We start from the raw sequence: 16,131 nt of genomic DNA on the forward strand, positions 1-16,131 counted from the left end.
TTTCTTTTCTATCAACAGCAGAGTACATCTGCAGATTATACATACAGTTTTACAGAGCTGTTCACCTGATTTCATAAAAATTTCAATAAAAACATATTTGACATGAGTCTAGTTAAGTGAAATCCAGAGTAACATTCAAGCATCATCATGGTTGTTGTTGTTGTTTACTACTGAGCTCACGGTGACCTTGGATGATCTCTTGAACTGCTGCCGGATCATCGAGTGTGCTGAGGTCACCCAACCCGTTCAAGTCTCGCTCCACCACTTTCCTCAGCACGCGCCGCATTATCTTACCTGATCGTGTCTTTGGCAGGCGCCGGACGAGCTGTGAGAACGACCACCAAACGACCAGCTAGTTAGTCTCTGAATGTTTGTTTTTCACATGAAGTCAGTGAGACAGAATTACCTGGATGCAATCTGGACAGGCATATTTGGCGATCTTTTTTGACACCATGTCATTTAGCTGCAGGGACAGGTCCGCCTCTTCAACATCCTCACTCATTTTTAGCACCACAAAGGCATACACACCTGACAACACAGAGAGAGAACACTGACTCACTATGATCGGCATCCGTCCCCGTGAACTGCATAATGTGGGAAAGACATTTTCTGCACTGAATTACACTGAGAAAGGATTTCTGTCTCACCTTGTCCTTTGATGTCATGTGAGTATCCAATGACAGCAGACTCGGCCACTGCAGAGCATTGATTCTGTTACAGAAATCACAATCAGGATCATTTGTACACTTTGTGGGAAAATATTTAGCTGCTGGAAAAAATGGGAAAAAAACACAAGCGTCTCTTTGGGTCAACATTTGAGGGAAAGGAACTAAAAGGCACTTTTAATGCAACTGAAATCCTGTTCTGCATGTGTAAAATTACTGTAAATTTGAGCAAAATCCTGTCAGACATGGCATCTCTACATGCTGTAGGATAAAGTTAGAAAGATCATCTAGACAAACACAAGCATGTTACCTTACATGAGTTTTTATGGATTGGCAGGCAAAGCTCAAACACGTTAATAAAATCGGTTCACTGGTTGACTTTACCAAAACATCCTCGATCTCTGCTGTCCCAATCCTGTGGCCGCTCACGTTGATGACATCATCGAGGCGACCGGTGATCTGGTAATACCCCTCCTTAGAACGATAGGCGCCATCACCAGTGAAGAAGTAACCTGTTGGTACAAAGATGAGGGCATTTAGAGACCGTGACCATACAAAAACAAAGTGACAGTTGCATTTGCGTGAAAACAGGAGTTGAGAAACACCATAAGCCAGAGACAGTTTGATCTGGAATACGTCGCACCAGGATGAGGCTGACAGTAGGTCTCGATGAATCTCTGGTGGTTGTTATGAATAGTTCGGGCCATACCAGGCCAAGGCTGAGATATACACAGAGCTCCAGATGTGTGGTTGGATGACAACACTTTTCCCTAAAGAAAAAAAAAACTGTGATAAATGGGTAATAAAATAATAACTGAGCCATAAATCTATGTCTTTAGTTTAGAACACAACACAAGTAATATATAAAAATGATCTAACAACAGGACAAGACTGATATAAAATTTCTAAAACACTCCTCTCAGAATGACAGAAAACAACACTAGTGAATGCTTCAGATCTCACAATGCTGTGTGTGGGTGGGAACGGGGACGAGAGATCAGCTCAGAGGCACCACTCCAACTGTCTGCACAATCTGTGCTACGGCAAAGGCCACAAAGTGGCGTGACAGATTTTAATATGGACTTTGGCACGCACAGGGTGGGACTCAAGGGTGGGAGCAGGGTGGGTATCAAAAGTGACACAGCTGGTGGCTGTTTTATAATCCTAATCTGCCCCTCCCTGTGGGCCGTTCCCAGCCATCCGACATTTGCAGGGATGAGCACCACACCTCAGTGTCCATGAGGACGGGCTTAATGCCAAAGAAAGGTCTCATAGCCATTCCTGGGACAATCTCTGCATCCGGGTCTGATGGCCTCGGGGTGATGCAGATGCCACCTGTCTCTGACAACACAGAGCAAAACAAGGCAGATTATAAAGTTTGTGGTATTCAATATTTTTCTTATTGTCAGAAAATCCCATAAAGAGACCAAAAGCAACAGTCTCAATTACATTTTTTATTTAATTTACTGCAACACCCACAAGACAGACAAAGAACTGGTTGATCAGTAATGCAGATTTAGAGAGACAGAGCAAAAAAAGTCAAAGGAAAAGTGAAAGGGACAGAGGGGAGAGTAGGAGAAATGAACACTTTGTAAATCTGGCATAAGCCCTTCTCATTGCTACAGATGTAGATTATGGAACGACAGCCATACTAAGTAAATTAAATTCAATTAGGTTCGCCTGGACCTGAGGGACCCTGGTAATCTGCCTGGTGGTGTTGGTGGCACCAGTGCCTGAGACAGCAGAGGGCCCCGCGATAAAGTGGGACACAACAGATGATCCCACAATAGCATTAGCAACTGGCATCCTGTTCAAACTGTAGCTGAGACTTCTGGACTCAAATCCCCCAAAAAATCATCCACATTGGCAGTTCAGAGTCTTTCAAAAGGCTGTCTTCAACATTTGGGAAATTTGCTCATTCGCTCTCTTGCAGAAAGTTAGATGAGAAGATCAGTACCGCTTTCATTGTGTTTGTTCAGTATGATTAGCTTAGCATAAAGACTGGAGACAAGGGGGATCAGCTAGCTTAGCTCCTAGCTCAAATTGTGTTTCCTTTGCGTGGAGCCAGGCTGGCTGTTCCCCCTGTTCCCAGTGGCTGCTAGCTGTAGCTTCATATTCAGCACACAGACATGAGAGCGGTACCAGCCTTCACATCAAACTCAAAATGTCATATTATTGCTTGAAATAAATGCTAAAAAGGAAGAGTTTCAACATGTAGTCCTTCATGATCCAACATAGCGGCCGTATGCCAACAGCGGATCAAAATCTAATTTTCTCTCTAAACAGGCTACTTGCTCTCAGATCAACCAAATGGCATTTTATGAATAATGCCACTTAGTCCTAATTGGAAATGCTGGTCCAGGAAAAAAACATATTAATCTAATCCTTTTTGCTGAAGTAGGGTAATCGGGTCATATCCATGTCTGTAATTCTCAAGCTCATGAGGCTCTGATGTTTAATTATCGACAATTAATTATAGATTTTTGCCATTTGTATGGTAATTAACACAGCTTTGCTCCATTTGGTCACTACTCAATCTAATTTGAATTGACTGAGGATGAAACGCACAGTATCAGTTGGGTCCCATGTTCATCCGCAAAACTGATTATATTAGTGAAATCAGCTGATTTTAAACATGTAGTCATTATGTCTCATCATAAGCTACTTTAGTTGGGGAATAGTCATTATTTTGCAGTGACACCAACAGTTATACGAAGGTGAAGGACAGTTTCACTGCAAGTTGTGTCACACCCAGTGCAATTACTGTAAGTACACAGTTTATATCTTCTCTTTCACTGTTAGAGGAGATGGGGGTTCAAACTTCATGACAAAGACTCATCTGATCTGATCTTAGCCTCTGCAGATGTGGCTCCTTTGGCTACATCTGCACTCTGTGGTCAAAACTATCCAAACCTCAACTGCCTTGTGTGAGCGTTTTGACAAACGAAAAAGAAACAGAGATGAGATGATTGTTGTTTTCTGCACTGTGTTGGTGTTAAAGTTGACTTAGATTTAGTTTGTGCCTCTAGTTTCCTCTGCTGCTCCTGAAATCAGTTGTTCTACTCCGAGTGGAAAACATCTGGTTTGATTCAGGAGTCCAGAGGGGATAAAAACATTCCCTCACTTTCTCTGTGTGTGTGAGTGAGATGCGTACTGTACATGTGCACACCCATTTACAGTAGTGCAGCGTATGCACACGCACATACGACCCCAGATACGATGTTATGTAACACTGTTAGTGTTGGAATGACGGAGGAAAATCTGCTCTTCCCTTTAAGACTGACTGATAGGCCGTTTCAGTGCTGCAGACGTGGCTGTTTGGGAAAGAGTTTGTGAACCTAACTGCCCTTTGTGGACAGACCGCGATCCTGCTAACAAGTGATGAAATGGTACTACTGAGACTCACAGCATGCACACCCAGTTCATTGTGACTGCTATAGCTTTGATTTGGTTGATTGGTGATGACGGCACAAGAAAGAAAGCTGTAAGCCTTAAACACAGCAACCCTGAAGCCAAAACAATCTTTAGCCTGGTTTACCGAACGTGATATTTGTGGTCCCCAGAGGATTAACTTTGGTGATCCCCTGACCAGCACCACCAGAAGAACATAGTAAACATTATATCTGCACAACATCAGCAAGTTAGCGTTGTCATTGTGAGCATGCTAACATTTAACTGAAAGCACCACTGTGCTTACAGGCTCACAGAGCTGCTAATGTGGCAGCTTACTCTTACAAATAGTCAATAAGCCCCACATTCACAGTTACCAGTTTGCCACCAGGTGTCCACCACAGGGCAGCGTCCGTCTCCAACCACTCTGTGGTACCACTCCCACGCCTCAGTGTTGATGGGTTCTCCCACTGCACACAGACAAGGACAGCTTCAGTCATATCAGCTAGTTCTATATTGTTTTTGTGGACTTGTTTTAGTCTATCATATATTTTCTTTTATATTTCACAAAAGAAATTATAAATTGATCATGCAGAGTTTCTGCAAAGAAAGAGATCTGTGTTGGTTAGGAGGAGAATTTCCATTCTTTATGTTAAGCTTTGTGTTGTATCCCATAAGCTTCACGTTTCAGGGGAACACGTGTGTGCATATTGGACTTTGCCGTGGACACTGTGGCTCACTGAGGCATGCTGACATACCAGCCAGGCTTCCAGTATACTTAAAGTATGTAACATGTGTGTGTGCTTAGAAGTAAGGAATTTGTCTGGTAACTGTGCAGCATATGAAACAAACAGTCAACCGTCAGTGAAGTTTAACATGTGTGACAGCTGGTTTACATGAAGAGGTTGACTTGGATAAATGCGTCATATAATCATCAATTTGCCCATCATTATCCATCTTAACCCAATTAAAGCTGTGGGATGTATGGTAGGTCAAAACTGAACTTGAACCAGGTTGCAAAAAGCTTCCTTTAATCGTGAGCTCTTGTGCGCATAATGGTGTTTCTGAGCATGTTTGGCGTACCAGAGCCAAGAGTTTTGAGCGTGGAGCGGTCGTATTTGTGAACCCAGTGGTCGCCGTACTTCAGCAGCAGGCGGATCGCTGTGGGAGCCCCGTAAAACTGGTTTATTTTAAGTCTCTGAACCATCTCCCAGTACCTCCCTGTGAAGACAACATGTGTAAGTTAGCATGGTCCAAAGAGAAGGCTGAAAATCCGAAATCAGAAACTGGAGATTAGACTGAAGCTGCAGCCTGACGAACAGATTTGAAACCCTTCGCAGTGTTGCTGTGAACAGTTTCTCCTTGACAATAACAAGGTGTGTGTACTGACATGTATGATAACTGTGTCTTGACTCCTGTTTGTACCAGAGTCTAATTTTAGAGTGGACGGGCCAAGTTCGAGTTCAAATGTAAACAGTTATTCATAGACAGAGACACAAGCACACAGAGCTCCCAGCGGAGGACGAAACACTGAGAGGATGTGTGCTAACACACTTTACTCAGAACATCAGATTTTTTAACATCCATCCATCCATTTTCTATACCGCCTATCCCTTTCGGGGTTGCGGGGGGCTGGAGCCTATCCCAGCTGTCAACGGGCGACAGGTGGGGTACACCCTGGACCGGTCGCCAGCCGATCGCAGGGCAACACACAAGACAAAACAACCATTCACGCTCACACCTGGGAGCAATTTTAGAAGGGCCTCGCCCAGGGATCGAACCAGCGACCTTCTTACTGTGAGGCACGCGCACTACCTGCTGCCCCACCGTGCCGCCCCTTTTATGAACATAACAAAGATTAATAATGTGTTCATTTGTTGGTGTTCATACCTGGGTCAGGGTAAATAGGAGTGCTCTCAAACAGGACAGTGGTTCCCCCATTGGCCAGGGGCCCATAGACACTGTAACTGTGTCCTGTTATCCAACCGATGTCTGCCACACAGCCGAACACGTCTCCATCATGATAGCTGAAGACATACTGGTGATGAGAGGGAAGATTGGCAAGGCAAGGCAAATTTATTTGTATAGCACAATTCATACACTCGGCAATGCAAAGTGCTTTACAGAAGCATAAAAATACATTAAAATCACACATTTCAAAGAAAGAAAGAAAGAAAGAGAGTAGAAGAGAATAGAAAAATAAAAATAAAATACAATTAAAGGAAAATTAAAAACAGAAGCCAGTAAAAGACAATAATTTAGCATTTAAGGCATTTAATTGATGGCACAATTGAGCAAAAGGAGAGGTATGATATTTAGTTTCCTTGTATGCTCCCAAATAACCAATTTGAAGGGACGGTTGTCGTTTTTAAAGTGGGGTTGTATGACATACTTATCCCTAGTCAGTATATTAACTACAGTAGATGGCAGCTGGCACACCTCCAGTTTGGAGAAGCAGCAGAAATGCCCGGGCAGAAGCTAAGCAATGCATTGCTGTAGACTGGCAGTGGCAGAAAAATGTACTATAGCTACCTAAAAAAAAGGCCCACCTGTGAGAAAAGCAGTTATTTTACCTTGCAGCAAGTCCTGAGGTCATACATAGAAGGTTAAATTACTGTTTTCGTCAAAGGAGTCTAGTGGTTTTGGAGAGTACAATATAATGGCTTCAATTCCCACTGGAAAGCAATGAAAATATTCTAAAAATAGCATACAGATGGTCAAACGCTGGATCATACTTTGCTCACTCACTTTGCTAGGATACAGTAACTATACACTGTTTGATATAGACACCACAGGTCGTGCTTGATGTTTACCCGGTGTGTGAGTGCAGCATACAGCAGGTATCCAGCCTGAGTGTGGACGAGTCCTTTGGGCTTTCCTGTGCTGCCGGATGTGTAAAGCAGGAACAGAACGTCTTCACTGTCCATGATGGCCGGCTCACACACCACGTCCTCCTTCAGCATCTCCTGCACACAACAATGAATTATAGAGATTATGTGATAAAAGCCACATGTAGTCAACGCAGCATAGTAATAAGACAGTGTGCAACACATGCAATATAACAATTTAAGATGCAAGGAAAGAAAGTGACATCTTAAAAGGCATATAAGGTGCAAGATGAGTGCTGTTCTGGAGCTTCCAATCACATCAGCAGATGACACTTGCCTAGTTGTCAAAGTGTGGAGGTATGGGTGTTTAAACTGTCATTTTTGTGATATGGTAGAAAGCTCCAGAACAGCTCCTGACGGACCTGGTGTTGAGACTGCAGTGCCCTGCTGTTGACATTAACATCTTAATCTCGCTCACCTCCTCCATGAGGACATCCCTGGCTGTCATGACGACCGGATGCTCTGTTCTCATAGCAACGAACACCTGCTGCACTGTCGGGCAGCTGTGAACAGCTGTATCCACCGTCTTCTTCAGCTCGATGACTCTACCCCCTCTGACGCCCTGGTTCACCGTGATGATGGTGCTGGACTGAGCTGAAAATGTGATGTTGGAATCAGACTGATGGCGTGTTTTGTTTTGTTTTTTTAATTGACTGCACTGTTGTTACGGCAGCTTTTACTTACAGTGTGACACCATGGAGAAGGACATGCTAAAGGTAAAGAATAGGTAATAGGTAATTTAACCTAACTGTGTTGATCATCTTGACTATTACAACTCCCTTTTCACCTGTCTTAGCAAGACATTCCTAAAGCTCGTGACCGAGTCCTCCTAAAGGTCTCGTGACACCAAACCCCAATGTCTTTACACTAGCTTCCGCTAAAATTCAGAGACCAGTTCAAGATCCTTCATTCCTTGGCCAGTAAAACCAAAACAATGAGCAGAAAAACACTAAAATACCCAGAGAGGAAGCAGAGTCAGGTGATAATTCCTTGTGCAACACCCCTCACAGTACATATAGTTTTTTGACCCATTATTAATTAAAAATCCTGATTTCCAGACTCACTCTAACACCTGGATCTCGTCATCAGTTCTCACTGTCTCACCATCTCTGATTCGCTCTGCGAGGGCCTCAGCGCTGAAGCCCGCAAACACCATGTTGTGTGCTGCACCGATACGAGCACAGGCCAACATGGACGCCACGGCCAGAGGGCAAGGAGGCATGTAGATGGTGACACAGTCCCCCTTCTTCACGCCCCGCCGCTTCAACAGGTTGCCCAAGCGACACGTCATCTCCAGTAACTGCCTGTAGAGAGATATCAATGAACCACAACACCCTACGCAGGTGAAAGGAGGAGAAACACACACACAATACATCCAAGCTGCTGACCTGTAGGTGACTTTGACCTCTGACCCCGGTTCATCTCTCTCCCAGATCAGGGCCACCCTCTCAGGACAGGTGTGCACATGGCGGTCCAGGCAGTTCACTACAGAAGCCACATACACAGATAGAAAATGTCACATCAGCTGCACCACTTATCGCCACATCAGCACGGTGCGTTCAAGGTATTCTTTGACTAGATATGCTGATAGTGACTGGTTTGTATGTTGATGCCTTCGCTGTCTCTGGACCTCAAAAACAGCCCACCGCTTCTGATTATGAAAGGAATCAATCAGTTTGTCCTAACGACCAAATCTATTTAAATCCACTTAGGCTACAGGTCGTATCTTGATGAAATGTTAAGGTAATCTTACCGGACACATTCAGCTTTCCTCCCTCAAACCACTTAATCTTGCCCCGGCTCAGATCACAGTCCTGGACCGTGTGGAAAGGACTGATCCAGCTGAGCCTCTGGCGCGCCGCAGCGGCCCAGAAGCTGTCACTGTTGGACACGGAAAAGTCCTGCAGCGCCGAGTGGTCCGACACCCCCTGAAACCCCGCAGCCTCCGGCATGAACGCGGCCACGTTACATCTCCCTCGACCCAAGGCATGGAAATAAGACCTGAAGAAACGACGACTGAGCGACGAAGCGACGCACTTTGAAGCGCATCCGCAGCTCAGCCACATGATCGGTCTTCTGTGCTTCACTGTTTGCAAAGGTTTTCCGCCTCAGACAAGAACCTACGTTGTTCGAGCAATTTTGAAACTTACCTTGCTCAGCTAAATGTAAAAGGGAAACTTCGGATTGTCGAGAGAGGAAGGGCTGGAAGAGGGCGGTACGTAACATGCGCCGACCCATTCTGCTTTTCCTGAAAAGCAGGCCGAGGAAAGCTGCAGCTGCATTTCAACATCTGTTGCCAGAAGAAAATGTCCCTTTGTGCAACATGCAGAATTTTGAGGTTGAAAGATCCCCTATAGAAAACACCCAGTTTTGATAATTACGTGTTATTATATGATCTGGGTTTTTTTTTTTCTTCACAAAAAAGTTTGATTGCCGGAATAAGCAATTCTGATTTCATTTTTTTTTAAAGTGAGCACAAAGAAACTTTCTCCCTTCAGCCCATGCATGAGAAAACAGTCTTCTAGTGTCAAGAAACAACAAGCAAAACACATTTCAGAGGGGACCGGTGGGGCTTCAAATATCAGTAACGTTTAATTATAGGCTACAGATACATTTATACAGAGACAAACACAGATAATCACATAGTGGTACAGCGTGAGCTATTGGACATTATTTTCAGTATGTACATCACAAATGTTGGAACAGCTGAACAAAAAAGATTCAGGCTTTTCACAGGACTTGATAGACCCAACTGAGATTAGTCATCACATGGAGGTCAGAGGTCACAGTCACCTCATTATTAGCACCTCTGCAGCAGACACAGTACATGGGTCAGTTGTTGAAAGGAGGCTCGCTTCCAAAGCCATCTTTATCCAGACTGTTGCATAAAGTTAGCTGCCATGTCGGACAACTGTTAATCTATTTTTAATGAAAATAAATATATATTTTTAATGCAGCTCCATTTCCAAAATATCTGCCATAAGTGTTAGGAAACTGTGCTTCATCCTCCTTCAGTCTGTCCTACAGGAGGTGGCATGTAAAGGTGTTAGTTTGGAGTGAGCTGTACAAATATTTTAGAGCAGCGAAGAAGCAATAACCTCAAATCGTTGGAGCTGAAGAATCTTTTTTACCTGACAGGTAAGTGAAGGAAGGAAATGATTTCTTGTGTATTTATCTGTGATTCTGTTTGTTCTGCAGGTTTGATCAGTATGGAGTTCAGCTGTGATTCCACATGCACCAAGGCTTCAACTCAACCAGTGAAAGCAGACTTCCGCCTCCGTGAAATGTTGTCAGACTCCATCCTGCAGCTGTTTCGCCATTAGTCTGTATCCTGCAGGCTTTTTTCAGTTACACTTCTCCACCTCTGCCTTCTCTCGCTCCGTCACCTTGTCCTCAGCTTCCTCTTTATGCGTTATGACGTGGCCGTTTGCTCTGTCAGAGACTGTCCCGAGCATCTTGGCGCTGTGCTCCTGCGCCTTCGCTCGCAGTGCAGCAATACTGTTCTCTCTCAGTTCCTCTTTAGAAATCGGCGAGTTAGTGTCTTTCACGTGTTTCTCATCCTCTTCCTCTATCGCTTTGTCCTCTGGTTTCTCCTTCATTGGTGGTGGTGGCGTCAGGCTGCTGGGCTTTTCAGGAGAGGAGTGTGTGGTTTCAATGGACTTCTTGTGCATACCTGAAGGGGACAGGACATTATTTTCAGTTAGGGTTTGCAGAGGACGGTCAGGTGAGGACTTTAAATGTTGTCTTTTAAGCATCCTGGTGTAGTTTGAGGTATTGAAAGAGGACATATTTTGTATGTACTGAGGTGTTTGACAGTAAAATGTGAAAGAGAAGGAAGATTACAGGGATAGATAGATGGATGGGACCTCTTATTCAATTAGAGCCACCTAATTGATTTAAACTAATCAATTGACATGAGGCGAGAGAGGACATGTGGTCTAATCTGTCCTGATGAAGTAGGATTATCACTGCATCGATTGCTACCTTTTATTGACACGCTGACACTTTTATTGGCTCCCGTGGAGCGGGACCTAAGCCTGGCTCCTGTTCCATACATATTAATCCCTCATTTTCAAATGCAGAGACAAACTCAGAGAGGGAAAATGCTTTTATGTTAACAAGATTTTCCTTGGACCTACAGTGCAGTAACTAAAATTTGGATATTTAAAAACATTTTATGTATCAGACTGAAGATAGTCTGAATGAGGCAGCGTTTTAAAAGTACAAAATGACCATGATGCATCTGTGAAAATGTCGTGGGAGTGTTGGAATTTTAAGGAACTTGTTTGCAGCATTTTTTGAATTGCTCAGCGATAGCCGTGTCAGTCACAGGCCACCATATGATTCAAGCTCAAAGGTCATAATGTACCTAATAGTCCCTTTACACTGCAGACATGTTGACATGCTGTTATTGATAATAATCATGTTATTATTTCAACTTCATGTCAATATGTCTTCTGTAAGAGAGAAAAGTCCAATCCTCCCATTTGACACTAAACAAGCATACTACTACAGCAATTCACCTAGTAACCACGGAGCGTAGGAGTCCGTGACGCCCTCCTTGGCTGACTTGAGGATGGACTCGGGCAGTGGGATGGAGTGACGGACCATGGCTCCGTACAGACCGTACTCCGCCATCACGCTGCTGCGACCCCAGCACTTCTCCCTCTTCCTCCACTTGGCCCTGCGGTTCTGAAACCACACCTGGACAGAGATGAAGGTCAGATGAGGATTAGATTGAAGAGCAATTCATGTCATTTTCTGCTCTGTTTATGAACATTTATGATTGGGTTTGGGCCAAATAGATGATTTAAAGTCTTTATCCACTCAAAGAAAATTATTGTTACTTCACTTGAGCTGTACAGAATGATGAATGTGCACAGTTTGACACTGGTTTCACATTCATCTGCTGAGGGGGGAAAGTTTCTCTGTGCTTACTTTAAATTTGACTTTGACAAGCATCTGTATCAGGATGGAAACCTCCAACACATGAAAACTGACAACATGCTTTTCATAGAAGAGGGAGACACCTTGAGTGTAGTAGGACTGAAATTAGCAATATTTGCGTATTGATAGATTGGATTTTTCAGTGAGAAGTAGATGCATTTTCACATTTTATAAAAAGATAATTGATTTGATTTTGTGGAAAAATTGTTATTCAAATCAGATTATTTTTCATGTGTCTTAAAGGATTCCTGCTGGATTCTCACAGCATCACACAACAAGGAAGAGTCACAGAGGCTGTAATCAGTTACACAATTAGAAACAATCCTTTTCATAGTGGTTTTAAAAATGTATTAAATATCACCCCGCCAGACATGTTTTATGTTCGGGACCAGAAGATCAATATCAGTGGAACAATGACATCTGCTGGAGGCTTAAACAAAAAGGAGGATTTCTTTGGTCTTGACTCAAATACCTACAGATCCATTATAGACTCAAAATGTCAGCGTGCTGTGAGTCCTGAAATTCTGAGTTTAATATTCCTATTTTTTCCTAATTGCTTCATTTATACAATATGTTGTCTTCTGTCAGTTGTGTGTGTGTGTGTTTGCGTGTGTGTGCCAGTGCATCATTCTCCTTCTGGCTCCTCAAGTGCCTAAATTGATTTCCACCAAGCCAGACCTTGTAATAGCCTCAGCAAGCTTGTGAATATGGATGAAGAAAACAGGGAAAAATGAGCCCCCTAAAATGGCCGAGGAGGCGGGATGAGATTGTAGGGAATGGTGTGTGTGTATGTGTGTGTGTGTGTGTGTGTGTGTGTGTATTTCGCAGACCTGGAATTAAAAACGATCAAAGCCGAGCCCGTAAAGCTATTCAGGTAGATCTGATGATAACCTCAATCTCATAAAAAGATGGGGCTCAGATGAGCAATCATGCTTTTTGACAGCAGCAGTGTGAGTGTGCATGACTCCCTGCATGTGTGTGTGTGTGTGTGTGTGTGTGTGTGTGTGTGTGTGTGTGTGTGTGTGTGTGTGTGTGTGTGTGTGTGTGTGTGTGAACAGAGAGGTGACCCAGGGGGCGAAGAGGCTGATTGAAAAATAAGTTAATTTCCAGGCCCGATCGATGGGAGACAGGCGGTCAAATATCACGGGAAATTAAAATGCTCATAGCAGCCAGGCAGAGGCCTCTGCTCAGCCGCTGACCTGCGCTAATTAATTTCTATGTAGTTATCATTTCACTTCAGGGCTGCGGCCCGTCTCTCACAGGGAAAGAGGTGATAAGTTCTCCTCAATTAACTAATTACACTGAGAGGGTGAATTGGCTGCTAATGTGAAAGCAGAAGGCATTGTGAAGAGGAGGAGGAGGAGGAGGAGGAGGATGGAGCAGCTCAGTGGTCACTCTACCTCTGTCTGTCTGATTATTTCCTTTTTTTTAAGTTTTCCTGAACATCCATCTTCATCACCTTCCTCTCTGACTGCAAGTAATTCTAGCCGAGTTCATGTTAAAGAGAGCTTCCAATGCAGGAATCGTTTGATTGGATACACACTTTCTATTTCTAAGAAAGGCGGGTCTTTGTTGTCTTGTTTCATCTGATGAAATCTAAGATAATAACAGACATGAACACACACTAACACACCTGTATTCTGTCCTCTGGCAGCTCAGTCTTCATGGAGAGCATCTCTCGGGCATACACGTCTGGATAGTGAGCTTCATTGAAAGCTTTCTCCAGCTCCTCCAGCTGATAGGAAGTGAAAATGGTTCTGCAAATAAAACAAAAGAGAAGGTGTGAGAATAAATACCCGATTAGATTTTTAGGTTTCTACAAAAACTGGTTTCATATTTTCCCATTTGTAGAATTTAACTCCGGCTGCAGCTGAAATGTACTAAAATAGAAAACTGCAGCCAAAATGTTTCAGCACTGAATTTAAAATCAAATGAAGGTCTTAAAAAAATGAGAAATACTCTTTCTATTATTTTTATGAAACAGTTTTAGCAAAGAAGTAAGAAAAAGGACCAACAAAGGAAAATTACTATTCTTTTTTCTTTATTTACCAAAAGCATAGAAAAAAAAACAAACCGTGCTTTTTTCCCCTATCATCATTTCATCATTATTATTATCGAAAATAGAAATAAATCGTTAAAAGACAACACAGAGGAAATCGCCATGATTTTTATTTAGTCTATATTTCTACGAGAAATTTTAGGCTTAAATGTAATTCAATATTATGACCATCACAAGCACACACACTCAAATTAAATAGTGAGTTTTTTGTTTATGGGTTTTATCAGTGATGACACCAAACGAAGGAAGACCTTGATGTTAAATTATAAAGGCCTAAAACAGGCCGATGCAGCACCGAGACTCCATCAGTCTAAAGAAATGAATAATTCATCGTCCCGTAATCTTGATTTCCTTTGGTTTGCTTTTACCTGTGACGCCTTTTCTTCCTCTTCTTGCTCTGATTCATCGACGATTTTGAGAACTTTTGATCACCGGAAGAAAGATTCATGTCATCAGAATCTGTGAGGAGGAAACACATCAGTGAACAACTCAAAATACGACGATGAAGAGGTACAATAATAATCGTAATAATAACGATAATAATAATACATTGAACATTAAATATGAAAATTAAGAATGATAAAATCATAGTGTTTGAAAGAAGTCCGCTTTCTTTCATGTAATTTATTTCCGCATATTGAGTCTTTGCTTATTTGTCCCAATAATGTGGTTAAAAAACAAAAAACAAAAACAAAAACCAATAAAATTAACTTAAGTTTAAGGACTTGTTTTTATCAGTGCCTCTACACATGTTTGCAATCTTTTCCCCATAAGACAAATTTTTGAAAGTTGTATTTAAGATGAAAAACTATTCTAAAATCCTTTATTTTATTCTAAATTAATTTAACTTTCAGTCTCTATAATTATCATTCGATCAGGCCGCGAAGGCTTTGACAGTTTTACTCTTTCATGTTGACCTCTGTCGTTTTGTGCCATAAATTTCTGCCATCCGTTCAGAAAAAAAATAAATATGCGCTCAAGTTATTCAGTTGGACACATTCAACAATCTTCTCTGCAGAACTCGCAGAGTTCCTAGGCCTTGACGGTAAAACACTCACCGGAGCTGGCAGAGTGCTGTGCGTCCATCTGCGTGTCCATGTGCGCCGCTCTGTGCAGCGGCTGCAGGTGCACATTCTGCGCCTCTGACAGCACCTCCAGAAATGCAGGCTGGCTGTAAAACGAGTGTATTCCCTCTGGTCCTAGCAAACCCATACCGACCCCGAGACCCCCATGTCCGAGGGCCGACCTGGCGGCCAGGACGTGCGCCCTGTGCGGCAGAGCCTCCAGCGGCCGCCTCGGTGCCGCCGGCGGCTCCTTGTTGAGGCCGAGCAGCTCCTGGATCCCGAAGCCGGTGCGCCGGTGCACCGTGGGGGGCATCTTCCAGATTGGAGGCGGCTGCTGGGATCCCCCGTGGTTCACGCTGGTTTGTGTGGCAGATTTCTGTTTATTCTCAGTGTCTGAAAGCACAGCTCCCTCCTTCCCTGTCATGGCGGCGTGGCCCCACTTTTTGTTTTGTGCTCCCTCAAAAAGAGCCGGAGTCCCTGGTGCAATGAGCCCTGTGATAGTCCTTTATGTCCCTGCCCGCCTCTCGGCTGCGCTTTTTATCCAACTGGCAACAGGCTTCAGCCAATCACAAGAGGGGAGAGACACTATCCACACTGAAGTTTGCATCAGCTCCCTGAAGCTTTATTAAAGTAGATTACACAATTTCAGGAGATTCATTGTGGTGATGACCTCATCAGTCACTACACAAAAAGCTCGATGTTCACTTTGATGCCATAAACTCGATTTTATGTCACAGTTCAGCGCATTCAAAGTGGAGACAGTCATGGGCTGCTTTCTTGCTGAGTTGTTGAGTGTTATGTTCAAACAGAGGAGAGAGTGTTTTTAAATTGGCAACCAAAAAAAAAAAAAAAATCACCATTGAAAGACTTTCACTGAAACTCTTCACGTTTTCAGTCGCTGATCATCTGACCTGGAGTCAGCGGCTCTTCACAGATCCAATCAGCCGGATAAATCCCTCAAATCGAGGAAAATCAGCTTAATTTGCAGCAAGTCTGCTCTCATTCACTGAAATTTAATAGTCAGTGCCAAAAATACTGAGAAAAAGGTGAGAGGCTCAAATTAAATGTGCTTAAACATGCTGGTTTGTTAAATAAAATATATTTAGCTTGTAAGGTTT

At 43.2% G+C, this 16,131-nt stretch overlaps 2 protein-coding genes across 2 annotated transcripts; both read right to left on the minus strand.

Annotated features, from left to right (window-relative positions):
- Nucleotides 1–85: 85 nt before the first annotated feature.
- On the minus strand, nt 86–9,129 carry LOC139347691 (acetyl-coenzyme A synthetase 2-like, mitochondrial). Its single transcript, XM_070987434.1, has 14 exons — nt 8,697–9,129; nt 8,332–8,428; nt 8,048–8,247; nt 7,362–7,537; nt 6,869–7,021; nt 5,946–6,093; nt 5,139–5,276; nt 4,433–4,525; nt 1,894–2,006; nt 1,309–1,435; nt 1,050–1,177; nt 648–711; nt 407–528; nt 86–325 (listed from the first exon to the last, which is right to left on the minus strand). Exons 1-14 carry the CDS (start codon nt 9,007–9,009, stop codon nt 146–148), a joined length of 2,052 nt encoding a protein of 683 aa, XP_070843535.1. The 5' UTR covers nt 9,010–9,129; the 3' UTR covers nt 86–145.
- A 396-nt stretch (nt 9,130–9,525) lies between these two features.
- LOC139347709 (visual system homeobox 2-like) lies at nt 9,526–15,520 on the minus strand. The gene is made up of 5 exons (XM_070987460.1): nt 15,008–15,520; nt 14,318–14,408; nt 13,524–13,647; nt 11,467–11,647; nt 9,526–10,616 (listed from the first exon to the last, which is right to left on the minus strand). Exons 1-5 carry the CDS (start codon nt 15,435–15,437, stop codon nt 10,288–10,290), a joined length of 1,155 nt encoding a protein of 384 aa, XP_070843561.1. The 5' UTR covers nt 15,438–15,520; the 3' UTR covers nt 9,526–10,287.
- Nucleotides 15,521–16,131: the final 611 nt, after the last annotated feature.

Source organism: Chaetodon trifascialis, chromosome 19 (assembly GCF_039877785.1).
Source record: "Chaetodon trifascialis isolate fChaTrf1 chromosome 19, fChaTrf1.hap1, whole genome shotgun sequence".
Lineage (NCBI taxonomy): Eukaryota > Metazoa > Chordata > Actinopteri > Chaetodontiformes > Chaetodontidae > Chaetodon > Chaetodon trifascialis.